The sequence below is a fragment of the Kogia breviceps genome, chromosome X, assembly GCF_026419965.1.
Source record: "Kogia breviceps isolate mKogBre1 chromosome X, mKogBre1 haplotype 1, whole genome shotgun sequence".
Lineage (NCBI taxonomy): Eukaryota > Metazoa > Chordata > Mammalia > Artiodactyla > Physeteridae > Kogia > Kogia breviceps.
The window spans coordinates 30,563,493-30,590,803 of NC_081330.1; the positions used below are offsets into that span (position 1 = coordinate 30,563,493).

The window sequence follows — 27,311 nt, forward strand, 5'->3', positions numbered from 1 at the left end:
GGGAGGAGGTATTTGGTCAAGCCTCACAATTTGCAGGTAACTACTTTTACAGCATTTCTACTTCGTTTTTGAACTTGTTTTTGAAATGAATAATGGAGTGGTTGCAGCAAAGATAAATTTATCTTAACAAAAATAACGGGGGGGGGGGAGCATTTTTTAAATCTAGTATTTAACCAGTCAGTTTAGAGTCTGTACTTCTACCATGTTTCAGCTTCCCGAAAATCCCAAACTCTCCCATCGTCTCTAACTCTGTAACCAGGTGGGCGGTTAGTAGGCGCTGCCTGGTTTCCTGAAAGCCGGTGTTACGTCATCAGGTTGTGAGTAGCGCCCCGCTGCGTGTGCCTAATTGTGAGGTCACAAGCTCTCTCCAGCTGGACGCTGCCGCGCGTCCCAGTTGCACCAGGCAGTGCGGCGCGCTTAGCGTACTGGTCAGCGGCTTCCGTGGTCTGGGCGGCTAGCAGCCCCCTGCTTCCCAAGTGCCAGCTGAGTGCCTCGGTGCCCGAGAAGAGTGAAGAGGCCGTAGAGGAACCATGAGCCTCCTGTTCCTGCTAGTGAGCTGCGTTCTGTTTGCCCTCACGTTTGTCTTCTGGAAAACCCTGTTTCAGGTAAAGTGTACAAGAGCAATTGGAATTAGATGAAGCTCGATGAATACATGGACTGGGGAGGGCTGTGTTTAAGAGAGTAGAAAGATAGTAAAATAAGAGTAAGGGGGAGGTCACCTCATTCCTTTTCCTTTTGAAAGAGCCCCAGATGTTTACTCTTCACGCGCACACTTCTCTCATTGACCAGTGGTTCCACAGCTGAAGTATGTTATAAAAAGCCCGAAGTCACTAAGTGATATGGTCAGCTTTTTACCCACTTGAAAAGTACAGCAGAAAGCACCCACTCCCCAGCACCATCTCCTATTTTAAGAATCTGTACTTTCTCTCTTCTTTGGCTTCTACTGCCACATGTGTTTCTGTTTGCCTCTTCCTCCTTTGTATTTGCCTTTTCAGCCATCTCTATAAGAGCTTTTGGGGGCATTCACAAGTAATTAAGGTCAAAATGTGGGTTTCCTGGTGATATTTAAAGTTCCAAGTGAAGTGCCTTTAGATAGGAATCAGACAGGATCCAAGTATAGACCTACTGGAATGCCCAAGAAATGTAAGCCAAGGGTATGGCATTTTGGCATTAAAAGGCTTCTTTAATTTTTTTTTTCTCAGTCTGTGTTTGGGAAGGGCATATTTCCAAATCAGTGTATTCATTCAACAGATTTTTAATCTTGGGGGAGGACAATCAGTTCATTTTGGTAAACCAAGACTAAGGATGTAATTTGGCAGTATTTGGATTTTACTAAACTCAATAAACTACATATGTATAATTTCCTTCCCTTACAGAGAAACACGGGTGAAATGTCATCAAATTCGACTTCTCTTGCACTGGTGAGATCATCCTCTTCTACTCAGTCAACTAAGAGCAATACTGATAAGTGTCTTTCAGTCAACAGTCAATGGGATAATAATCACCAAAACTCGATAACCATGCAGAGGAAAATATTTGTAAACCTCAGCATCGTGGAATACAATCTGGTTGAATTGGAATGATTCCTAGTTACTAAGGGTTTAAATCGTGCATTAAGTTAACCGGAAATACACTAACAAGCCTACAGATTGTAATGACACTGGAGGCAATCATTAAAGGCACTTTGAGTGGATTCACTTGATTATATGTGTTTATACCAAATGAATTATTATTTAAAAGGGGAGGGGATGCCAAGTCAGATACAAAATTCAGACATTTTGCCAGTTTGCTCACTCACATTTAAAGAATTGATTATGTTGCTAATATATATTTCACTGGGAAAGGGATGAAAGCACAACAGAAAAAGAAACAGTTCGAGTTGTTTTGTTTTTAATAAGCTACACTGAAAAGAATATTGAGATACAGTGATTTTAATTTCACTCAAGTGTGAAAAACAGTTTTTCCTAATGGTTTACAATACAATACTGTAAATGTCTCCAAGTTTGCATTAAAGTAAATGGGATTTGATGGAACTCTTTCCATTTTGCAGAATAGTTTTCTTACCACTGTTGAATCTGTGTAATAATAATACTAAGAGCTGTCATTGAGCACCCTAAAATGTGCCAGGCACTCTGTTAAGATCTGTACTTTACATAATTGTAAAGATAGTCACAGAAACTCTTAACCACTCTTTGTAGTCAGCTCTTGAAGTGGATTTCTTTTCCAGTACCACCACTACCACCAATTAGATATTATCAGTATTTCATTAGAAGTGTGCCTAAATCTTCCCTGAACTGCAAGAGTCACGGTAGAAAATTGCATGCATTTTTTTATTTGGTGAAAAATCCATACCTCAACACCAAAATATAAGGGTAGAATGCATGTAATATAATATAGATTAAAGTTAACGTCTAAGCTGTAGTTATCTATTTCAAATAGTATTTTATAAAATCCAGTATAATTGAGGAATTAACAATCTGTTGACATTCACTAACAGCATTTGATCTACGCTCAAAGAAAACCCTCAAAATATCTAACACAAGTTCACCTTATATATGTACATAATTCACTGACGTTGTTCAGTTACAGGCCTACCTATCTACCTACCTTCATGCCCCCTCCCCCCAAAATAAGTTACCAGTGTAAATTAAAGAAACACCTTAATCTCTTACTCCTTTAATCTTCAATCAAAAGGAAGAGGAAAAGGAATTTAAAATGTATAAGAAATTAAGGCTTAAAATTATTCTTTTATTCCTCATTTTACAAGAACAAAAAGCCAGCAGTAGTATATGTGGTTCTTAAACTTTTCTGAGTCACAGATCACTTTTGATATTCTGGTGAAAACTATGTACTCTCACCCTAGAAAAATGCATACACACATACACGTAGCAAAATATTACATGTAATTTCAGCTTCATACATTCTCTGAAGCCCAGGTTAAGAACCTTAAGAATAAATGAAAAGTTTCTAACGTAGTTAGGTAATGTTCACCATCCTAGGCTGTAATAGTAATCCAGTTGTCAGTGATATATAATCAATGTATAAATCTATTAGTGGATGGATCTAGAGACTGTCATACAGAATGAAGTAAGTCAGAAAGAGAAAAACAAATATCATATATTAACTCATATGTGGAACCTAGAAAAACCTAGACACAGATGTGGAGGACAAACGTATGGACACCGAGGGGGCAAAGTGGTGGTGGGGGTGGTGGGATGAACTGGGAGACTGGGATTGACATGTATACACTAATATGTATAAAATGGATAACTAATAAGAACCTGCTGTATAAAAAATAAATAAAATAAAATTCAAAAAAAAAAGTGGATGGAGCACTTAGAACGCCCATGAGTTGTCAAAAAAAAAAATCTATTAGTGATATAATATGTTTTCATTATCTTTTGTAAGCAAACTGGGATACAGGACTTTCTAATTTGGCTGCCCTCATTATTGACAAGCTTCACACGTTTATCTGCTGTAAGTATGTAAATAAGTTACCACCCATAAGTAGTAACTTATTCAGATAAGACAAAATCATTCTACTTGATCTATTAACTAGAAGTAATCAAAGCTTCTGGATTCCATTTTCTAGATTTATCACTTACTGGCCATAGGATCCTTAGTTTTCTGTCTTACTTCACTATTTGTAAATAAAGAATGTAACCACTAAGTTCACCTAGAAAAAGTGAGCCATGAATACATGAAGTTTTTAGACATATGAACCAAAAGTATTAAGCTACAGTCATCATATTATATACACAGTCCATTTTTTTCATATATATGGCATTTCTAATTAAGTGAGGCTTTCAATTTTAACACTGTCTTTTAAATATATTGATTTATTTTCCCCAGCTTTATGGAAAGGAAGGATTATGTACTAAGAAAACGTAAGCAAGTGATATTTAAAAACTTCTATAATAGAAAATATAACTATTTTCTAAATAACCAGTTCAAAATAAAGCTTTCAATATATTAGAAAAATATTATTTTTAATATTTTTTGTGAAATAGAGGCAGCTATGTGTGTGTTAAGATAATCTTAAAAGAAATATAATAATCACATTGCCAAACATTAGTAGATTCACATTTTTATATTACATTCCTGCTTAAATGGAAAAAAAGCTCATAATACTATTATGAACCTAGTATATACGTTTTTCTACTCAACATACAAATAAATAAAAATTTCCTCTATTCTAAAATAATCACATTACACAACCACATATTTTTACAAACTAGATATCATTCTGGTTTTCTACTGCCACTAACAGTAGGTATTTCATGGTCAGTCTCTTTTTTAGGATCTACCATGTTTTTATATCTTTCCCCACGATGTCTTTCCAGGTATGGCCCCCAGTTAGAAGCTGGTCTGCAGCAGCTTACAATGCGCTGAAAAGCAAAGAAAAAAAAAATGAAAATTTTAGAGTGTTGTCTCCTTACTAACCAAAATGAAATAAGAACCATAGAAGAGTAAAAAATGATCATCTAAATTCTTAATATACTCTCTACAAAAAAAAATGATACTCAAATGTCACCAATTGTTAATAGAATTGCATTAACTACAAAGCCAAAATAATTGACTATGTAAATGATTTCAAAAGAAAGTGTTGGGCTTCCCTGGTGGCGCAGTGGTTGAGAGTCCGCCTGCCGATGCGGGAGACACGGGTTCGTGCCCTGGTCCGGGAGGATCCCACGTGCCGCGGAGCGGCTGGGCCCGTGAGCCATGGCCGCTGGGCCTGCGCGTCCGGAGCCTGTGCTCCGCAACGGGAGAGGCCGCGGCGGTGGGAGGCCCGCATACCGCAAAAAAAAAAAAAAAAAAAAAAAAAAAAAAAAAAAAAGAAAGTGTTTCGTGAACCCATTCAAGCAACAATATCACTTCATATACTTTCACTGAATTCTCAGACATTTCGATCCTGGCCTTAGGGTGAGGATTAAGTGAGGATCTAAACCAGTGTATGCCTGGGAAGTTTCAAGAACCAAAGAAAGGGTCAAACCATTGATCTAGATCCACAAAGCACTCACCTATATCTTGAACCCAATCTGCCTGCTGAGCCTACCTTGTCGTCCTATTGAGATGTCATAATCAACTCCCCTAGGCCTCCATGGAAGAGGGATAACTCATGGTCTAGACTGGGTTCAAGAAATTTACCAGAGTTTTTCCCGTTTTAACATGGTATTACAGTATGTATTATAAACAGATGAAGTTTTAAAGGTGAAAATTATAGATATAAAGGAAAAAGGTCATTTGCTTTGTGTCATCTCAGTAGAACTCAGTATGGGTATAGACACCATAACTTTTAAAGTATAAATAATATTAACATGCTTACTTGAAGGATGGTTCCTTCAGCTTGAATTATTTTTATAATAGCCATAATTGGAATCCAAATAATGCAGAAAATAATCATACACCAGCCTAGAGCAACTCCCCAGTCAGGGTATGGAATTTTGGCATAATCAGGTCTATGAAATTGTACCAATGACCAGATCAAGATTGCCTGTGAAAGTAAAATATGAAAAGAAAATGGTAAAGATTAAACTTTATTGCACTAATGATTTCATTTGCACTAAGTATTAGCAATTTGATTCCATTCCTCAGAAATAACTTATCAAAAGCAATTAAAATGAAAATACATTCAAGCCAACTAAGATAATCAGGTAACTAGCCAGAAGATAAAATACTAAATGAACCAATCTAAATAACTTGTATTTGGCTCTGAATAGATTCTTCCAAAATTAGCACTTCCATATACTTATAAAAGATACAAATACTTGTACAACATGTATTTCAATAAAATACTGAAATACAACAACATGTATTTCACTTGTAATAGCATGGTTTTATTCTGTGCTATAAGCTAGCCAGCATATCAGTTAATTCAATGAGAATGTAAAGTACACTTTAGTGAACATGCTTTGCACCTTGCTTAGCAGTTGTTTCTATTTTTTTCCATTACACAGAGTACCCTTTACTCCACACCCAAAACACACACGCATTCACACATTGGTACATAATTACCAAAGCACCCTTCACTTTCTTATTGAGAAAAAACAAGCTCAATATATGTTTGGGCAAAACAGTGACTCTTCAAGATGAAAACACTTTAAGGCCAAGTTTTTTAAAAAGTGTTTAAAAAAAACCCCACTAGAATGTTGCAGCATTAAAACTAATTATTTAGAAATCTGTAAAGCAAAAAAACAAAATGAGCAGAAACTAAAAAATCATCTAGTAGTTCCTCTAAATTTACCTGTCTTGAATTTTATAGATATTCAAGTTTAATTTTAGAATTAAATAGATTAATTTCTTTCATTTCATTACAGTAATTTAAGTTTATCTCACAATTACCATAATTTTACATAACTACAGGAGAGTGGCTGAGGGATAGTGGAATCTAATATATATGACTTTATATAAAATAGATGATAATGTATATCATTTAATATCTAATACTTTTGCATTTTAAAGTAAATCCAGTTGTCAAACCTAGTAATCAGTGAAAATTAGCTGGCTAAAAAGTCTAGTTAGATCTTCTAAGTTGGTAAAGGGCTTATATTATTATGGAGACTTGTGGAGACTTGTGAAATAAGGAAAACAATATTTAGCAGCACTGTGAAAATCATTTAGCAAGAATATGGAGCATCCAAATATTTTATTTCAGCACACCCAGTTCCCAACTGCTCACTACTTGAACCTGACCTTATAATGTTAAAAACACCCTCTAAAACAAATTCTAGATCAAATTATGTAATGGCCTTCTCTAGGAAAACCTTTGAAGCATGGGGGCAGTGAGAACCAAAGCATCCTCTATAAGGCTTTGCCACTGCTGCACTCCCACCATTATCTCTAGTCCATAGAAATTCTCTATCCCATTAAGTGTTTTTTTTTTTTTTTTGGCATTCAGCCTTTTACTGTCCTGAGCTTTTATTTAAAGATATCATGTCTATATGTCATGCTTCTCCAAGAAGACATCTTTTGCTTTCCCTCAGCTCCTAAATAGCACCAATTTTTAACATAAACTATTGCCTCTATTGACACTCGTGAGTTTCTTTTAGTAATTTCAGATACTAAACACTTCCCATAAAAAAATATGCATTAACAACTGAGTGTTGTTTCTTAGCAATTAGTATATTTAGATTGAATTCCTTGAAGGCAGAGACTGGATCTTAAGCAGAGAGGTTAAGAACATTGTAGATGGCTCAGCATATTTCTTAGGGAATGAGCAAATGACTGGTTTTTAAAAATTTATCCTATGGATAATTTTTAAGTATCTAGGACCTTTAAGTCTATAGGAGCCTGGTTATTTTCTCAAATGGTAACTGTTTAAGCCTATGGCCTCAAAAATAATACTACAAAGAAAGGCATTGTAATTTAGGCAACTTGGAGGTGCCAGTCATGAAGTAAAAGTTGAAAATCATTACTTTTTGACATTAATTCGCCTTACTGTATTCAGTGTGAATAATTCAAGTTTACCTTAGAAGTGTTTAAATATATATATTATTGATACCAAATTCATGGCATGTTAATACTTACCATCAAAAGGATAGGCGTAATGACAAACCAGCAAGCTCTCCACCACAGCCAGAATATCCACCTTTTTGCTCCAATCATCATTTCTATATCTTCAATGAATCTGTTGCCTCCTAAAAACAACAAAGAGAGCATTCAGCCCTTATTTATACTTTCATTCATTAATCATTGTGGCCCCAAGTTATCTTTCCATGTCTAAACATTTTCCAGTACTACAGCAATGAAGCATACATATACCTTTAACTACGTTTTATTCATAATAAATTTTTTCCAGTATATTATACTTAGCTATTACAGTAAACATAATGAGAAGGAATCAAACTAAGTCATTTTAGTAAAATGTGTAGATAATTCTATAGTCACTATTTACCATAAATCCAGATGATTCCCATTAGTTCCAGTATAGCTGCAATCAAAATGCCCCATCCAGCACAGAAGTGGTCAATCAGATGAACCCAGTAAATTCCAGCCTACCAAAAAAAATCAGTTACTTTTAAGTATATTTTTAATTATTTCTATGATTGATGAGGTACTCAAATTGAATCTACTAATTTGATTTTAACATATGCTCCTTGGTTTCACCTCCGCCAAAATGCAAAAAGGAATGTTTTCAAATGTAAACACAAACGTGGCTTTAAATATCTCAAACAGGATGTACCTTTTATTCTATACTGAGTCACTGTTAAAAAATAAGCAGTTAGAATAGTTGATTATCAAAATGATATGCAGTGTGTGCTCTGTAGTAGCTGCCAAGAAATACAGCCTATGTTTAAAGTCTATAACTTTATTGTAATTGGTGAAGTTGTCCATTATTGGGCTTTTTCCCCCTTTGCAAAATATACTTACTATTGAAATTGTGTTATAATGGGGAAAAAATCTGGGCTAAAACTCAGAAAATCTTGATGCGAGTCAGGCTTGGACTTGTCACTAAACATCCTCTTAAACTTTGGCTTCCTCATTTAGATTATAAAGTACATTCCAACTAATATTTTGTCTATGAAAAATACTGTAGTATACCTGAGTCACACAGACGAGTCCAAGGAGAAACAAAACCAAGCAACAACCCAAAGTTATGGGAACCCTCATTTTCTTCATCACTTTGGGAAATAAATCTTGAATCGTTGTTGTAATCGTTTCTTCAGAAGGGGAAAAAATGACATGTCAACTCATTTGCCAATAATTTTAATCACAGAAATCAACTTCTATTAATCAAATTTATAAATATGTGTTGAGAATATACGCTGGGCCCTACTTCTTACTTCTAAAAATCCACGGGGTCCTTTCTCTTGGCAGTGACCACTCATCAGTTCTGATAAAGATCAAATGCAGCTCTATTTGTTGTTTTTAGTCTGTTTTATAAGGTTTTTCATTGGTAGCCATTATAAGGTAACAGGTTCCCGAGGGCTGAAGTAGTTTGAAAGAGGGTTATAGGGAAGGAAGAATTCTAGTAGAACTTTTAAATAAGGTGAATATTTGAATAAATGACATGGAGACAGAAAGGCCTTCTAGGTTTAAGAAATAAATGTGTTCGTGAAACAGGGTACTGGCTAAAAGTAGAAGGATATGAGTAAAAGGATTAAGAAACATATTCGAGATTTTTGGAGGGCTTTGAAAGTCAACTAGAGGAAGCTGGACTTGAACCTGTAAACTATTAAAATGGTTTATGTAAGAGCACGATATGATGAAATTCAGAATTTTTAGATGTGTACCCTAGGGAAAATCCCTATGTGTACACAGAACCATGTGCAAGAATAGTCATTGCAGCAGTGTGTGTAATTTTTAAAAATTGGAAATAATCCAAATGCCCATCATTATGGCAACAGATTGTGAATTAATTAGCGCTATATGTCTATGTATCAACATGGAGTCATAATACATATAAAAAACAACTGTCAGGGGCTTCCCTTGGTGGCACAGTGGTTGAGAATCCGCCTGCCGATGCAGGGGACACGGGTTCGTGCCCCGGTCCGGGAGGATCCCACATGCCGCAGAGCGGCTGGGCCCGTGAGCCATGGTCACTGAGCCTGTGCATCCGGAGCCTGTGCCTCGCAATGGGAGAGGCCACAACAGTGAGAGGCCCGCGTACCACAAAAAAAAAAAAAAAAAAAAAAAAAAAACTGTCAGAATGATATGTATGCTATGAAACTTTACATTTATGTGAAATTTTAAAAATTTATATGTTATTTATGGATACATATAAAATGTATACAAACATGGTCTGACGGTTGCTTCTAAGGAGGAAGAAATGTGAATTGTATTAGACAGAGAAACACAGGGGACTGCAAATTTATCTATAACAGTTTAGTTTTCTAAAAAATATCTGAAGCAAATATAAAATATTAATCTCTGCTCCTTTTGGGTGTCTGATACATGAGTACTTTGTATTTTTCCATATTTAAAACTTAAGTTAAAAAGAACTTTCAGAAAGATGATTCTGAGAGTAAAAGCTAGAGGGGGGCAACAAGGGTAAGAAAAGGATGTTTTTAAGTAGAGGAAACATGAGTAAAATATAAGAGGGATATGTTAACATTGGGAGTATTACTTACCAATGGAAGCAAACTGAGAGTCGAGACCCAAAGTCAAAAGCATGAAGAAAAATAATATGGACCAAAATGGCCCACCTGGGAGTTGAGCTAAAGCTTCTGGATAAGCAATGAATGCCAAATCAAAACCTAAGGAAAATGAATGGCATTTTAATTTAAAATTAGTTGCCAAGAAAATTCACATATTTGAACATTTTCAAAATAAGGTACTAGAAAAATCTCATTTTAATTTGGCAACCCAATCCATAATATACATTCTTTAGCAACTGTTTCACTTTCACTTTTAAAAGTGTTTGACTGGGTTGTTCTACGATGTGATAATGTGAACATGTGATGTGAATTAAGCTAGTGAGATAAATTTTGTAAATGGTACATTTCTCATATAAGAAATCTTAACTATATCAATGATTTTGTTCAGCTGATTTTATTTATTTTTTAATTAATGAAGAACAATTGTCTTAAACTCCAGAAACCTAAATTAGGTCACCTTAGCCTAGAAATTCTAAAAAAATTACACTATCAAGAAAGATATGTTCATGGAATTAACTTTTTAGTCTTTAACTCTCTTTCCAAATGTTTACCCAAAATCACTATATGTAGTGCCATTTAATTTATTTGTTTCACTGTACATTTCACAGCCGTGTAGTGCCATTTTATTTTTTTTATTGAAGTATAGTTGATTTACAATATTATGTTACTTTCAGATATACAGCATAGTGATTCAGTATTTTTTGCAGATTATACTCCATTATAGGTTATTACAAGGTAATGGGTGTAATTTTAGTGCCGTTTTAATTATTATATGGATACCTGCAAAATTGTATGTAATGAAACTATAAATTGAATCTTATTTTCTATTTGTTTTTTGGGGGGTTTTTTTGACTCATTTTAAACATTTTATCAAGAAGGCACATTATTTTTTTTTACACTGCAGGTTCTTATTAGTCATCAATTTTATACACATCAGTGTATACATGTCAATTCCAATCGCCCAATTCATTCTATCTGATGTATGTTACCTTTAGAGACGCTTTATAAAAAAATTTCAGTCATGTTATATGATACTTAGTTTTAAGTATTTTAAGTTTCTCCAACCTCCCAGAGGACTGACCTAGGAGTCAGGAGAATTAGCTTCTAGCCTAGGCTCTGTCACTTCCTAATGATTCGATCTTCTGCAAGACATAACCTTTCTGTGCATCAATCCACTCCTCTGTAAATGAGGAGCTGGATACTAGATGATCTCCAAAGTCCTTTCTAGTCCTAACATTCTATTCTCATTCATCAATCTCTCCATCAAATGATATTAACCATAAATAGAAAGTTAATAAGAGTCCTACTTAAAAGAACCCTAGAATTCTGTTCTGGAGAATCTTTAGTCAGAAAATTAAGCATCCCTAGTTAATGTCTTTAAAGTTAGGAAGTTCACTAATCAGATTCCTTTAAAGCCGGACACAGCTGTATACTCAAAGTCAGTTGTGTTTCTATCTGTATGACATTTGTGCGTTTTAAAAATTCAGACCTAATAGTGTAATTTTACGTGGATTAATTTTTATATATAGTCTCTCATATATTCATATATACATATTAACACACACATGTATATATATGTATGTGTATATAGATATACATACACACAAATGAAGATAATGCATGTAAAGTGCATAGCATGATGCCTGATACTTGCAATTGTGCAGTAAGCAGTTCATATTAAGGACTAAACAAAATTTGGAAAAAATATTGTTAAACAAGTGTTCTGTAATGTACTGTTGTTTCTCAGATCATCTAAGAATTATTAAATCATTAAAACAACCAAGTTATATAAGATGAAATGAGAAAGAAAACACAATACTCTAAATCTTGAGTGCTTTAATTGCTATAAAATATATCAGTGTTTCTTAAATGAGCTATATTGAGTTAATCAAAGTTAATAATATATGGCATTACATACCTGATTTTACAACTTGAGCGACTTCCTTTCCAGATATATGAGCCATGTGTCCCAATATAGAAAAAATAGCAAATCCAGCGAACACACTAGTGAGGCAATTTGTCAAACAAATTACAATGGCATCTGAGAAGCAGTTGTTATTGAACTTATTGTAAGATGACAGAGCAACTAAACCACCCCAAGCCACTGACAAGGAATAAAATATCTGTGTGGCAGCATCTTTCCAAACCTACAAGAGAAAATAATAGTTTAAAACACACTCTTAATTTTTCATTTGTATAAAATATTTCATATATACAAATGAATAAATATTCATACAAGAACAAAATAAATACCCAAGTACCCACTACTGAGCTTAAGAAATAAAATGTTACTAGTCTATTAAAGCCTCCCTGTGCCCCTTCCTGACCATATCACTCTTCCAACCTCAGTGGTAACTGCTATCCTGACTTCTGTGTTTATCATTTCTTCAATTTCCTTTACATTTTTACTGACCTAAACAATATGGCATTTAGCTTTACATGTTTCTGAGTTTATAGAAAAGTTTCCTTAAAGCATGTAAACTTATACAACCTGCTTTTTCCATTCAGTAGTGTATGAAATTTATCCATTATCAATTTGAACCATATGAAATTTCAATTTTGTAAGTCAAAAATGAAAGAATATAGGCAAATTCATATGGTTCAATTAAATGTATGTAGTTCTGAACATTTTTTTTCCACTGCTGTACTGCCCCACTAAATATTGCCAAATTATGCTCCAAAGTAGTTGTATCACTTTGCACTCCCACCAGCTGGTATGAGAATTCCCATTCCCCTACATCCTTGCCAACACTGGTCAGAATTTTTTAATACTGTCCAAACTAGTGGCTGTGAAATGAGTTGTTTTTTTTTTTAACATCTTTATTGGAGTATAACTGTTTTACAATGGTGTGTTAGTTTCTGCTTTACAACAAAGTGAATCAGTTATACATATACATATGTTCCCATATCTCTTCCCTCTTGTGAAACGAGTTTTGATAACCCTAAGTACTTTATAAGGTTTAGCATGTTTTTATGTGTATATATTCCATAGTCTTTTCCTGTGAAATTCCTGTTCATATTTTTTGCCAATTTTTTGTTTGGGTTATTCACCTTATTTGATCTCTAGGAATTCTTTATGTAGTTGGGATTCTAATCCTTTATCTGTTATATATGTTAATTTTTTTCCTCCCAATTTGTGGCTTATTTTTTTCACCTCTTAACATTGTGTCCTTTGATGAACCAGAGATTTTGTTTTAATGTAGCTGAAGGTATTCATCTTTGCTTTTCTGTATTGTTCTTGATTTCTCTGACTTAAAAAAAGAATCCTTAGCCCAAGGTCATAAAGCCACTATCCTATATTTTCTTCTAAAAGACTTAAAGTTTTGCTTATATCCTTAAGTTTTCAGTTCACCTGAAATTGATATTATGCATATTAAATTAGAAATCCCAACACATTGTTTTCTAAATAGAATACCAATTATCTGAAGATAATTGATATTATCAATTATGTCCAAAGATAATTGATATTTTCAATTATATCATTTGGATATCAATTATATCAATTGGATAGTCCATCCCTTTCCCACTGACCTGCATCCCCACCTCTGCCACATATCAAGTTCCATATGTTCATGAATCTGCTTCCGAGATTACTATTCTGTGCCACAGGTCTGTATGTCTATACCTAGGTTAACACCACATTATTTTTATACCTATAGCATTATAATATTGTTTCATATCTGGTAGGACAAGTCTTCCTCACTTCTTCAGAAACACCTTGCTTTTTTGCCTTTTCTCCCTTGCATAAATTTTAGAATAAATTTTCAAGTTCCATGGAAACTGTGCTGGGAATTTGATTGGAATTCTATTTACTCCACATATCAACTTGGGGACAATAAAAACATATTAGATAAATGAAGAAATCAACAGTGGCCTACAGACACATCAAACTATGTTAATCTCCAACACATAAACAATAAAAGTTCATAGTTCTAAAATAATTTAGGGTTTTATGGTTAATTATTGAGTGAAAATTATTTGGATACACAGAAGGTAACTGAAGGCCAGAGATTGACCTCTCAGTTTTCAAAAAGGTAAAGGGTGGATTTCCATGACTAAAAACTGATAAATTTGACTTGCTTACCAGAAATGTTCTACAACAAATCATTAACTATCCGGATTGTGAGTATTTAGAAAGTCACAGTCGCTGGAAATTAGCATGAGTTCCACAAAGAATACCATAGCAAACTAAAACTAATATCCATTTTGGCTAACACTACTAATATGGTAGATATTATAGTGTTTCTTGATTTTAATGTAATATCGTGGGGTTTTACCTGACCAGAAGCTTAGTGTGTTCCAAGAATGTGACATGACTACTAAAAAAGTGAAAGTGCTATTAGCCTATATCAATAGAAGCATAGTGTATAGAGTACACTTACTGACAATGCTGTCTGCGGTCAAAATTGTAAAAGGTTTTATGTACCTATGATACACACAGCCATTGTCTGGAGATGGACTAATATTAAGAGGTCACCAATGCATATTCATGGCACATATTTATGTGTCTGGTACAAGTAACAGTTTTGTTTATGGAATGCTTCATCCATTTCAAATTTATGTTTTAACTTCATAATATTAACTTTTGAAGACAATTAAAATTTATATTAGACCATTAAACCATCAGCTATACTCTTTAAATCTACTACGAGTTTATCTGATAAGTCACATAGCCCTAGTCATCAATTTGTGGGTATTCATGCATGACATATTCTTTTTCAGATTAATAAGCCCCAAATCCTTTCGGCCAAATAGAATCAGTTTGAATAAAATGACTTTGAAAATCCTATTGCTAAAGATGATTGTCTCACTTCCAATAAGAGAGCATTAGTGTCATGTTAAATAGTTAAATCAGACATCCTAGGGCATGGAAACACTAATAAACTTAAGTACATATTCTTTTGCAAGCTACTATATTATGACAGTCAATGGCAATCAAAGATTTTCAATATTGGTTTTTAAGTTTTACCTCCTCAGATAATTTGAAATCCAATTGTCTTACCTCAGCTTCCCTAAGTTTTGTAAAATTTGACTGTGCTCCAATATAGTATGAAATGCCTTTTGAGGCACCATCCAGAGTTGCCCCTCGGATCAGCAGGACGAGCAAGACAACATAGGGGAAAATAGCTGTAAAATATACTACCTACCAAGAAGAACAACCAAAAGTTAATGTTATTTTTTTAGATCATGGTGTATAATTATATACAAATAAAGTTATTAGCCAGTTGAAATTAGTAAAATAAAGTATCAAAGATTTCATTACTAATACCAATGTTGGCATAATTTTCTCTTTCTGTTCTCACCACTCTCAAATGATCCACTTTCAAAACACTCTTGATGTATGAAGCAATATTTACTAGGTTTGTGTTGTAAATACACAATACATTAGCAATGGTAACTTGGAATCTAGATCGAGTGCTTTCCTAAATGTATCCCAATAAATGTCTGAGGGGACTGAAGAGCACCTCTTGGTAAACTACTGCATTGAAGCGGGAAGGGAAATGATTTTAAACCCTGCAATGATACTCAATCCCCAAGGAGAAGGAAAATCTCCTAGCAGGTGTCCAAATCCCATGAAAGTTGATTAAGTGAATACTGGACACTTGCTATTATTATCCTTAAAGCTACCATTAAGAGAGTTTGATAGCACACATACATACGTGTGAACTGCTTGTGTCCTAGATAATACATGGTTCCAGATGAGCAGACTGCCTTTGAGGCTGGCTTTTCATTAATGTGGATGATTTTTTTGGTCCATAGATGTCCTATGTTTGATAATATGCCCAAGGAGATGATTTAAACACGTCATCCAGAGACCAATAAAAATTAATTGCGTGGGTAAATGGCTTTTAATGGATTCTTTCAATATTAACCTCAAAAAGCAACCAAAGGTTTCAAAAATGTGCAATTGCAACATTATTCTGGGAAGTTTCCACTGACTTTGTGATGTTCACTGTATTTTTGTGATCTAACAGCATGTCTCATTGCAATGTAACATTAATTGACTGTGCTAGGTATTGCACCAGAACACAAAGATAGTATCCACAGTTATCCCTGTCCTCTGTCTTAGGGAAATTTCAGTCTAGTAATTACAAACACATACACATTTACTTTTCTGAGTACTGTACAACTGCTCACAGAGAAAATTTCATACTGTTCTCTGAAATTGCCACAATGCTCTCTGAAAATTTTAAAAATAAAACAGTGAAGCGGGAAATGTTTTTCAGAAGCAGACTCTGCTGAGACAAGGTTCTGAGTCAATTTTGGCAAGCTTTAAGAGAACAATGGTATAGTTTTTTTCCTTCTCTCTCTAACAAGGGGAATCCTGACACTGTTACCCTATATAACATATATAACAAGGATCTAAACTTTCCAAACCAAACATTGCAGTATATAATTCCATTCAAGATGCTTCTTTATTATAGTAGGACAGAAATACTCCCAAGCCTCAGAATGCTATATCAGCTAGAAGGGCCCAAGTTTAGAGAAATTGCACACATCTAGTACTAATTTTTGCTTGGTCTGTTTTATTTTTAATAATAACAGTGTTCTTATGTATTTTCTTAGAGCGAGGCTGCCTACTTAGAAAGCTTTTCACACATTTGAATGTTCCCATCATAGAAAAACCATGCATTTGCTACTACCTGGCATTGAACTACAATGAATTGGAAACCAGCTACATCACTGTCTAATGTGTTTTCTAAATTACCTTCCCAGAAGACTTGATTCCTTTAAATAGTGCTGTTCCAACTATGAGCCAGGCCAGAAGAAGGCAAAGTGCTAAATACCACACAATGACTCCAGTCTCATCCAAACCACTTGACCGTTGGAGCGCCACCTTACTGAAAACACGAACACACAATCACTTATCTTAATACATTGAATTTTTAAATATCTTTCATCCAGGGAGAAGCTTCCTGTGTATTTTATTAATACATCAGTGTTGTGTGAGCCTTTTATTGATACAATTGTATGGAGGGGCAAAAATAGTTCAGTGAAAAAGTAGGCTCTGAACTTTCTGGTCAACTGCAGCCAATCCAAAGTTCCAAATCCCAGAATAAAAGATCTACTCATTCCTTTAGCTCTGATTTTCCCCTAATATTTCAAAGCTCCTGTATGGAAAGAAATTAACCTTACATCCGATTATTTCATTTTACTCATGACGGTATTTTTTTCTCAAGTTCAAATGATGGAGAAAACATTTAAATTGTATTAAATAATTTCTTATTCATCATACTTGTAGTTATCAAACCTAAATGGTCCCATTATTTATAACTTTTTCAAAGGTATAATTCCATGTTTTTCTACTAGGAACATATATGGATCTAGGATTTTAATTCTTAGCTTGATATTTGGAACATTTCAAGGTCCAAATTTGAAAAGGGTCACAAAGAGCAACAACATGGAGCTGAGGAACAGCTCATTACGGCAATAGTCAAAGAAGTTACGTAAGGGTACAGGGTAGGTATACAGTAAGGAGATTAAAGAGAGATCGTCTAAAATTAATAAAAGCAAATATAACCCCAAACGTCTATTTTTACCATATAATGACAATTATAAGCAAAATGGATAATGAAGAATCTCAGCCTTAAATAGCAATTTTGCCCCCAATATTACTCATCACCCAACTGTTTATCATTAGAACTTGCTCATTACAGTCTAAAAGTTGCATATTTTTCCTTCAAAGCAATGCCCTAGCTGATAGCTAATAAGTACTGCATAAATCATCACTGACAACATTATTAGACTGTCATTGATGACTATGAGCTAATTTTGCAGGCTACTACTACTTACACAGGCTAGGTAAACATTTGAGTAAAACGAAGTATAATTTGCTCTGACTCCCCCCACCCTGCTTTTTTTTCTACTTATATGAGTTAAGAAAAGAGCTGATCAATATTTTATTGTTATAAAAATTTTTAATAACATCCATTTAAGATGTAGATAATTTACTGTACTCACTTCCAATATTGTTCACTGGGAAGCTGCCCTGGCTGATAAACTTCACTTCCATTGATGCAGGTAAAATTGTTGGCGTCTACCCAGCTTTTATTCACTTGGAAGATTTCACCTAGCTTTATACTCACATTACAATGTGTCACTAAAAATTAGAAAAAAGAATACATACACAGACACATACTTAGTTTTAGAACAGTACTTACCTGAAAAAAAAAAAAAGTTTTAATGATGAAATATTTAAAGTACTGTCTCAATTGTTACTTGGTGAAGGTGGAGTAGGAATCTTACAAATGGAATAAGCCATGCACATTCAGCATCTTAAATCCTCTCTACTACTAAGCTGGGGGTGAGTATGAAAACATCTGCCTTTTTAAATTGTGGTTAGATTTATAGTAATAACAGCTATAGAGTAACAATCATTTCAGTCGGGATTTAGTGCTCTAAGGAACTTTTCATATGTGGACTTATTTAACCTATATAGATAAATGACACCTTTAAATTCCTAAGAAGTGTTAAATCTTTATCACTTTATCCTCCAATATACACAGGCAATCCCAGTGGTAATAGTCTACAATATTGATGCTACATTGTCCCAAAGATTAGCAACACTCAACCATCAACTGAAACACTACTACTATCATAAATAGTGCTTTTCTCTCTTATCACTTTCCCATTTTCTTCCTTTTCTTGATGCCCACAACTTAGGCCTGCAAGAAGTACACCAAGTAGTGGTTTAGCCTTACTGGGTGCCCTCAGAAATTAACGTATTGCATTAATCAATTTTCAGGTTATATATGCTTTATTCTGCTTTTATCAATAACCTATGGCTCACTTAAAATTGAACCTAAATTGGTTAGAAAATGATTTAACCCTTTAATCTTCTTAGAAAATGTAAAAGAATGATGCAGAGTTAATAATATTTTTTAAATAAATAAATGAATTTTACCTATAGGCGATCTGCTACAGGTTTTATCTGCCCAATAAGAACAATATGTCCATGGTAGTTCACGTTGAAAAGAAGCAAACATGTAGTAAAGACTATAGGCAATTATGACATTATAATAGACTGTCACAAAAATGGATATCAGGACCATTGTAATCCCCACACCTGGAAAAGAGAACAATTAAAATAAAAAACAAGTGAAATTTGTTTTCCTAATTCATAAAGCTGCATCTCAATTTCCACAAAATCTATTTTAAAATGAGAAAACTCTTTCAAACAATGTTTTCTCTCTCTCTTTTTTTTTTTTTTTTTGATGGGGGGAGGCAGTACTACTGTCTGAGTAGCTTTCTTCTCAAAATTATTTTGATGATTGACTTTCTGAGACAGTTTTTTAGTTGATCAGAAAAAGGTTCTAAGATCAAAGACCTGTATTAAGCCATCGAATTCACATAAGGTAAAACCATGTTCATTATTCTTTCTTATTAAATCTGTAAATTCTGGTCAGAGTGGATACTATTAAAAAAAAAACTATTCAAAGCTCGTATCCTATCGACTCGCTGACCAATACTTCCCTCTTCATCTATAAACCAACATTTTTTTAACATCTTTATTATAATTGCTTTACAGTAGTGTATTCGTTTCTGCTTTATAACAAAGTGAATCAGCTATACATATACATATATCCCCATATTTCCTCCCTTTTGCGTCTCCCTCCCACCTACCCTATCCCACCCCTCTAGGTGGTCACAAAGCACAGAGCTGATCTCCCTGTGCTATGTGGCTGCTTCCCACTAGCTAGCTATTTTACGTAAACTGGGACAAAGTGAGAGAGTGGCATGGACATATATAAACCAACATTTTGACAAGTAGAAGATAAATCCTCTGAATGAATGTCCTAAAAGGAGAGTGTACAGTATTTCTACAAGTGCATGTAAAGAAAATTCAATAACTCAGTAACAATCCAAATTTAAACTTCTGAAATTTCTTTAACTCAGTAGTTTCAAAATACAGCAAGCATACTGAATGTAACTCCTATGTTAAGACTAGCTTTTGAGTTAGGTTCCTTAATATTCCAGCACTGTATTCTACTCACCTCACTATAAATATGTTTTTGATGTTACACTGAAGCCTTTACAAGTAGTTTTCAGCAGCTAGCACATACCAAAATGATATCTAATCTTCAAACAGAAAGGCTATTGGATGTTTAATAACAATCAAAGCATTTAAAAAAAAACTTTCCTAGTGTTCTATTCCATTAGGAGCATCCAAGAAAAAATAGTGATCTGCCCTTCAACTTTTCTGAATGAGGCATTGTAAAAGATATGCAAAAGCAAGAAGACAAAGACCGCTTGCGAAGTAGAAAAAAGCCAGAGCCATAAAGTTAATGCACAAGACTGTTTGCCAAGAGAATTCAAAAGGTGAAAACAGGAAAATAACGACACCTTCACAACTCTCTCATATCCTTCTTAACCCCTACCATATCTGCAGCCCAAGATAAAGAGAAATATAAATTAACATTTGATTTCTAACTTCGACAGTGTCGAATAGAAAAGCAACGTATGCCCTTTTGCCTTTAATATGAGGACAGCTATATGCAGGGATAGACCAATAAGCACAATAAGGAAAACATTTTAATACCAACCTTGAAACAATGGTAGAATCCTCCAAACTGAAACTGGACCTAAGCTAGCAAATTGTCCCAGTGAACATTCTAAGAAGAACAAAGGTAAACCAGCCAGTGCCAGCATAATCGCATAAGGTATCAAGAAGGCACCTAGAAAACACACAAAAAGAACCAAAGCACTATTATATGCCCAAATCTCGATGGCACTTTGACAACTAGCACAACATTTTGAAAGCATTCTGATACAGTGGAGTCAGAGAGTACTGGGTTTAGGCTCCAAATTTACTACTGTTTGTGAGAAAATAGTTGATTCTCTAAATCTTGGATTCCTCATCCATGAAATGGGGATGCTAGTATTACCTAATGAGGTTGTTGTGATTATTAAAAACAAGAGCCCGTAAAAAGCAATCCAGAGAAGTTGAATGATCACAAGCTTTGGAGCCAGATAGCCCTAGCTTTATATCCTGGCTCCATCATATACCAGTTATGTGATCTGGGGCAGTTTACCTAACCTCTTAACCTTGCGTTCCTCATAAATGGGAAGAACAATGCCAACTCATCAGTTTGTGGTAAGGGTTATATCACAGAGCCCATGTGAAAACACTTGGCGAAATGGTCAGGCACATAGTATATTTTCAAAGTTAAGTTCCCTCCTTTCTCCTTAAAAAATAAACAGTTTTTAAGACTTAGGGTTCAGATGTTAAATGTGGTTCAAAGTGGAAGTTACTGCAGCTAAGTTCAGTATCCTCCAAATAGTCATAAGGGTCTTCACTCAAGGTTAATAAGAAACATTATTTTTGGTAGAAGAGTCTGAACAATTGAGATGCATTCAGAATTAACTTTCAATTTCATAAGGAATAATTCTCCTACATTTAGATTATTCAGGCCCATTTTTGGTTTTTGTTTTAAACCTTTTATTATTTTTTTTTATTTTATTTATTTTATTTATTTTATTTTATTTTTTATTTTATTTTATTATTTTTTTTCTGCCCACTTTTAGGGCATAATACTATTCATTAGCACTATGACCAGATTTTTGGTAGAGGCAGGGACAGAATATTAAGCTTATTGTTCAAGTATTCTAGAAGTCTTAACAAAGTTTAATAAGAAAATGTGGAGATAAGTGTATAAAAATAGGCTTTGGATTATGTACATTTCATTTAGCCATGTTACATTTTTTTTCCTCATATATTTTTCCCATTATGATACTATAACATCATACCTGGGAATTACATTTTTTTCTAACCCTAAAAATATATTCTACTAAAAATGGGAGACAAGCGGGCTTCCCTGGTGGCACAGTGGTTAAGAATCTGCCTGCCAACGCAGGGGACACAGGTTCAAGCCCTGGTCCAGGAAGATCCTACATGCCGCAGAGCAACTAAGCCCGTGCGCCGCAACTACTGAGCCTGCGCTCTAAAGCCCTCAAGCCACAACTACTGAGGCTGTGTGCCACAACTACTGAGCCCTCATGCCACAACTACTGAAGCCTGCACGCCTAGAGCCCATGCTCCGCAACAAAGAGAAGCCACCACAATGAGAAGCCCACGCACCACGACGAAGAGTAGGCCCCCCCCTCACTCCCCCTCGCCACAACTAGAGAAAGCCCGAGCATGGCAACGAAGACCCAACACAGCCAAAACTTAATTAATTGATTAACTAATTTTTAGAAATTAGGAGACAATAAACTACTTGTTACATACAAGTCACTAGTCACCAGAACATAGGGACAAATATGTTTTTATAGATGTTGCAATGTACATACCATCATTACTATGACTAATAGAAGTTTAATTCCTACCAATGATAAGTATGAAGAAAAAGTAATACAAAATATCCCTGTTTAAACACAACAATAAGCAATGCTTTGCTAGCCCGGTGTAAATAGGTTTTTAGACACACGCGAAAAAGGATTTTCCTCAATGCTGTATAAGGCTTTTCACCCATTATATTATTTCATTATTAATAACAACGATAACTGGTAAACTATCAGTCCAATATAGTGGTCACCAATTGTTAGTCCTGCTGACCTAGACCCTAAGGTAGTCTGATACTTCTCTTTCATAAACTGTTAAAAAGCTTCTACAGATAAAAATGACTCCAGATTTTAACAAGTCTTTCAAGCCTGACCATAATTTGAAATCTAATCTATTAACATTTGACAAATTTGAACTTCATGTTCCTCTTTTACCCTTGGGTAAAAGAGAAAGAAGCAATTGAGAGAGACTAGATCATCCATTACCCAAATGATGTGATCTTTAAAAACTGAGAGCCAGTATGATATATTAATTTTTAGAGGAAGTGCTGAAAGAGGTAATAACATACAATAAATAATGGCATTTTATTTCAGCTAAGTTTAAGAATTCTCTATTAAATCTAGTTTAATATAGTTCCTGGAAATTTATAGTAAGTACTGGGCCTATGTATGCTGTCAATTCACAGGGAATTTCCTATTCTAAACTTGAACATAAGAAGCTGGAAAGGAGCCTGAATGCTTCTCTCCACTACACGGACCTTAGGACATAGACACCAAAAAGATTGTGATTCCTGAGTCATCTTCCAGCTCGAATTTATACCAAACCCATGAATAAACAATGTACGCTCTAGATAGGGTAATTTATGTCACCAACACTTAAAGTGTTTGATAAACAGAGCTCCTTTCTTAACTCTCTGAAGGCCAGTATGAATGTTTAATATAACCAATTAATAAGGAATATAAGATTGAAATATCACCACACAAAATCCTATTGTACCAAGAAGAATATTTATAGTGGCATCGTTTCACTGGTAACCAATTATGAAATATAAGGGGATGTCACTTCTAACAGAAACTTTAATTACAAGTAAATAAAATATGGTAAGTGAAAAGTAGTTTCAACATTACTAGAAGATTGTGCAATTCATTTTGTTTCCTTTTGTGTGTCACTTAAGACTTATTTTTTTCTCCTTGTTCTAATGGAGTCTTCCTTAGTGATCTATGAGGTATAAACTGTATTATTTTGCAGAAATTAAACACCTAGCCTTGATCTACATTCTATCGCATTTTCAAAGGACCTTCTACATGGTCAATCCAATTTGAAATACATGTAACTTAATATTGCAGCTTAAAGTACAAAACCTGTAATTACTTTTTAATCAACTCCTTCCACACTTAAATTTCCAAAATGTAATGTCTTATTTTATTTAAACAAACAATTTATTTGAGCTTCTTATGAGAACGAGAATTCCCTGCCTTTTGCTTAGATTCAGCTATAAATTAGGCAAAGCACAACTTGAGTGTGAACAGATTACCATAGGAAGGTGTAAATTAAGAAGACTAAGTCATAGTTGAAGATGACATGGGATTTCAGATCAGAAGCTCAGAAGTGCTAAATATACAACTTTTATCAAGTTTATATCTGAACATCTTGTGAAGCCAGCTTTCCAACGTGAGCTAGAAACTCATAGTCTAATAATAAAATGCTCATTTCCCATCCTCTCACTAACCCATATTATCATATACCTTTCCTCAGTTGTTAAAATATCCTCAGAGGCCATAAAACACCACACTTAAAACTGAAAAGGAAATAAATTGGTGTGTGGGGGGGGAATACCTCCGCCATTGCTGTAGGTCAAATATGGGAATCTCCACACATTCCCCAATCCCACTGCATATCCAACCATAGATAAAAGGTAATCCGATTTTTTGGACCAGTTACCACGGTCCTGATTCTCATCATTTTCACCAATATGGAAATTCTCAGATGAAGCCGTCACTTTCTAGAAAAGGGAAAATATCAACAGCTTGGTTTTTTTTTACTATTAAAAATTCCACAGACGCATAATTTCACAAATCCACAGAGTGACAGTGAGACAGAGACAGAGAGAGAGACAGAGAGAGATTGAGAGAATGAACCCTGAAAACCATAGCCAAGGAGGACACTTTCCAAGGCTGGGGAGATTTCTGAGGATGGCTGTTTTTCCTTTACAACGTTTATCCCATGAAATGAAAAAAGCTGCGTAGGTGGATATTTTTACGACTTCTTCGGGTTAGATCATCCAAATTTTGGTGGAAAGGGTACATGTGGCACCCAGCATGAAGGGCAAATGAAGGTGGGAAAATAACATTTCAAATACAAAAGTCTTAAAGATGAATTAGGTAAAATCAACGCTCTTGAAATCAGAGGAGATATTTGAGAAAAAGGATGAAATATAGTTTCTACTAAAAAAAAAATTCATAGACTCTTTTGCATACTGGCTGGTAGTTTTGAGGTTTGGAGTTGTCAGGGAAGTTTAACTTCTTGCCACATCCTGGAGAGTAAAATCAGTGCTTTTCTGAAAGCCACAAAATAATATTCGGAGACAAATTCTCCTGTCCCACCAGGTGGAGCAGTGCTCGCTCCACTTCAGAGGACAGGGGAGACTTCCTCAGGTCAGATAAGGACAGTACATTTTCTCATTTCCCTCCCGCATATGGACACAGTCTGGAGAGGGACAGAAAACACAAGGTGGTGGGCACACCCAAGACAGAGGATGAGGTGACCCTAAGTCTTCTAGCCACCAGAGTAAGAACTGTTCTATGTTTCCTCTACTCTATGGGGACCTCTTGGGCACACATGAAGGCAGCTGAACAGAAATGTGGAAAACAAGGAACAGCTGCAGAGAGCAAAATCTGAGACTTGCCTCCCCTTAAGTTTTGCCTTCCCAAGCCCTCCACACCTCCCATAGCTCCCAGACTCCTACCTCCTTCCCTCTGCACTTGAAGCAGCTCGGGCACTTCAACTTGTCCATGGTTAACTGGCTCCCTGGGCTGCTCTGCCTGTCTCGCAGTCTGGCGGAGCTTGACTGGTGGCAGGTGCACACTCCCCCGTCGCTACCTGCCAGAGTGAGCCACCATGCCCAGGGGTGGGACCATTTATGGAGGTAAGCTCTCTCCTCCCCCGCCTGAGCACCCTGTCGTGTCATTTACTGGAAGGGACTAAAGTGAGGCTCCGGTTTTTCCCCAGGTAAGCTGGCATGTAGCAATCCCCTGCCCTGGGCCCCGGGAAAGGGCTGGGCTGTGAGACAACAGAGCAGGCAGAGCCGAGACGACTGACAGCCTTTGACTCAGAGCCGTGCAGGTGCCTTCTCAATCTTTCCTCCTTTCTGGGGTTCCCTGCTTCCTCGTAACCTCCTCTCTTAGTCTGGTCTCTGTCCTGAGGCCAAGTGCTGATCTCCACCGGGGCTGGAGGTGGGGAGGGCATGGTCTGTGGGGTCCATTCCGTTCCCCAAGATTCTCCTGAACAGACTGTACTGTCCTGGGCTCCGGGATTTCCCAAAGTTTTGCCCCTCGCTAGAAAGCACTTGATCCCCTGGGGCAAACACTGCTCCCAGAGGGAAAGCTCCTGAACTGGGCACCTTGAAAAGCAGCCAGTTGAGATAAGATTACTCCGCTGGCTCTGCCTGAAAAGAGCAACTTTGAGCCTATGTCTCAAGCACCTTTCTCAGCCTTCAGGACAACGTTGTCTTTTACAGGGATTGATTTCAAAGAGGTCAAACAAAACAAATTATTGAGCAGGTTTAAGGAAATTTTAACCCTAACCAAAGACTTCACTTTGCAAGAAAGGCGAGGCCTAGAAAGTAAACTATGAGGAAACATCCCAGCTTGGCCAGGGAGGAAAGTATTATTATAATGCTATTTACCAATGTAGCACCTTTGCATCACAAAACTCAAAGGATTTAAACTCCATCAGACAGATAAAAAATGACGGCAGTTCTATGAAGCACAGTACAAATCACTGCACGTGGAGGAACCAGCCTAGAGCCAAATCCTGTATCCTATGTTGCAGGTCCTTTGTTCTTCCATTTGCAATACAAATATGCCCTGGGGAATCTGAGCAGGTAAGGCAGAGGAAAGTCCACGAGTGAAGTGGGAAGGTAGTAAGGAGAACGTATCAGTATGTTTTATCTAATTTTGTCTTGAACACAGCACAGGCTGGTGTGTGTGCGTCTGTGTGTGCGTCTGTGTGCGTGTGCATGGTCCGATTAGCGTTATATGTTACTGGTGTGACCTAAAGACTAAAATGAAGGAATTACATTAGCCTGTCTTGGACATAGAAGAGAGGAGAGGAAGGAAGACTTATAAACCTCTTTATGAAAGAAGGAGCTAAAAAGCAAATCTAATAGCATTTACCAAACTATCAAAGTCCCATATCAAAGTTCTCTTTGCATGGGGCACTGGAAACAGATGGTAACCGTAGGAATAGAGACTAGGAATCTATCTATCCCAGGGGTAGGTGGTAAGCAGAGGAAACAACCAGCAATTTTCCCTGCCTGTTATACAGTAGAGAAGCTTCTAACAACTTTGAAAGTTTAGAGGTGTAAAATTTAAGATAGAAGGTATTTTAGAGAATGTATTGTTTGTTTACTTGCTTGCTTCGGGTATATTATTCCCATTGCCATGCGTGGCTTTCCATGACATGGCTTCTTCCTACCTTTTCAGTATCATCTCTTGCCATTCTGTGCTTCAAGCTCTTGAGCTTGTGTGTCCTTTCCTGTGCATACACATATATGTTGTTACTCACCTCTGTGCCTTTGCTCATGCTGTTTCTTCTTCTGGAAATTCCTGCCTTCCTCATTTGGCTAACTACTACTCATCCTTTAAGACTCTGCTTAGGTGTTACCTCCTCCAGATCTTTCCACAATGGTTGCTCCTCTATTACTACAAATT

The 27,311-nt window shown here is 35.7% G+C and overlaps 2 protein-coding genes across 3 annotated transcripts; one reads left to right on the plus strand and one right to left on the minus strand.

Annotated features, from left to right (window-relative positions):
* Positions 1 to 530: 530 nt before the first annotated feature.
* Positions 531 to 1,622, plus strand: CT83 (cancer/testis antigen 83). Its single transcript, XM_059050144.1, is given in 2 exon segments — positions 531 to 605; positions 1,377 to 1,622. Coding segments are annotated over 2 exon segments (321 nt in total).
* Positions 1,623 to 1,875: 253 nt separating this feature from the next.
* On the minus strand, positions 1,876 to 25,582 carry SLC6A14 (solute carrier family 6 member 14). Of its 2 annotated transcripts, XM_059049668.2 has the most exons (14): positions 25,346 to 25,582; positions 24,217 to 24,382; positions 20,642 to 20,773; positions 19,003 to 19,164; positions 18,060 to 18,198; positions 16,807 to 16,939; positions 15,100 to 15,240; positions 12,016 to 12,244; positions 10,071 to 10,196; positions 8,542 to 8,660; positions 7,895 to 7,994; positions 7,528 to 7,637; positions 5,327 to 5,494; positions 1,876 to 4,388 (listed from the first exon to the last, which is right to left on the minus strand). In XM_059049668.2, exons 1-14 carry the CDS (start codon positions 25,565 to 25,567, stop codon positions 4,242 to 4,244), a joined length of 2,094 nt encoding a protein of 697 aa, XP_058905651.2. In that variant the 5' UTR covers positions 25,568 to 25,582; the 3' UTR covers positions 1,876 to 4,241. The 2 variants fall into 2 exon arrangements, with proteins under 2 accessions (XP_058905651.2, XP_066880053.1); XM_067023952.1 differs by lacking the exon at positions 24,217 to 24,382.
* Positions 25,583 to 27,311: the final 1,729 nt, after the last annotated feature.

Excerpts from the sequence above, each read along its gene's own strand:
- SLC6A14 (XM_059049668.2), bottom strand. The coding sequence starts at position 25,567 with ATGACACGACAGGGTGCTCAGGCGGGGGAGGAGAGAGCTTACCTCCAT. Across the intron at positions 5,495-7,527 it reads TTACGCCTATCCTTTTGATG|GCAATCTTGATCTGGTCATT; the intron begins GTAAGTATTAAC and ends TTACTTTCACAG. Across the intron at positions 4,389-5,326 it reads CTGAAGGAACCATCCTTCAA|CGCATTGTAAGCTGCTGCAG; the intron begins GTAAGCATGTTA and ends TTTGCTTTTCAG.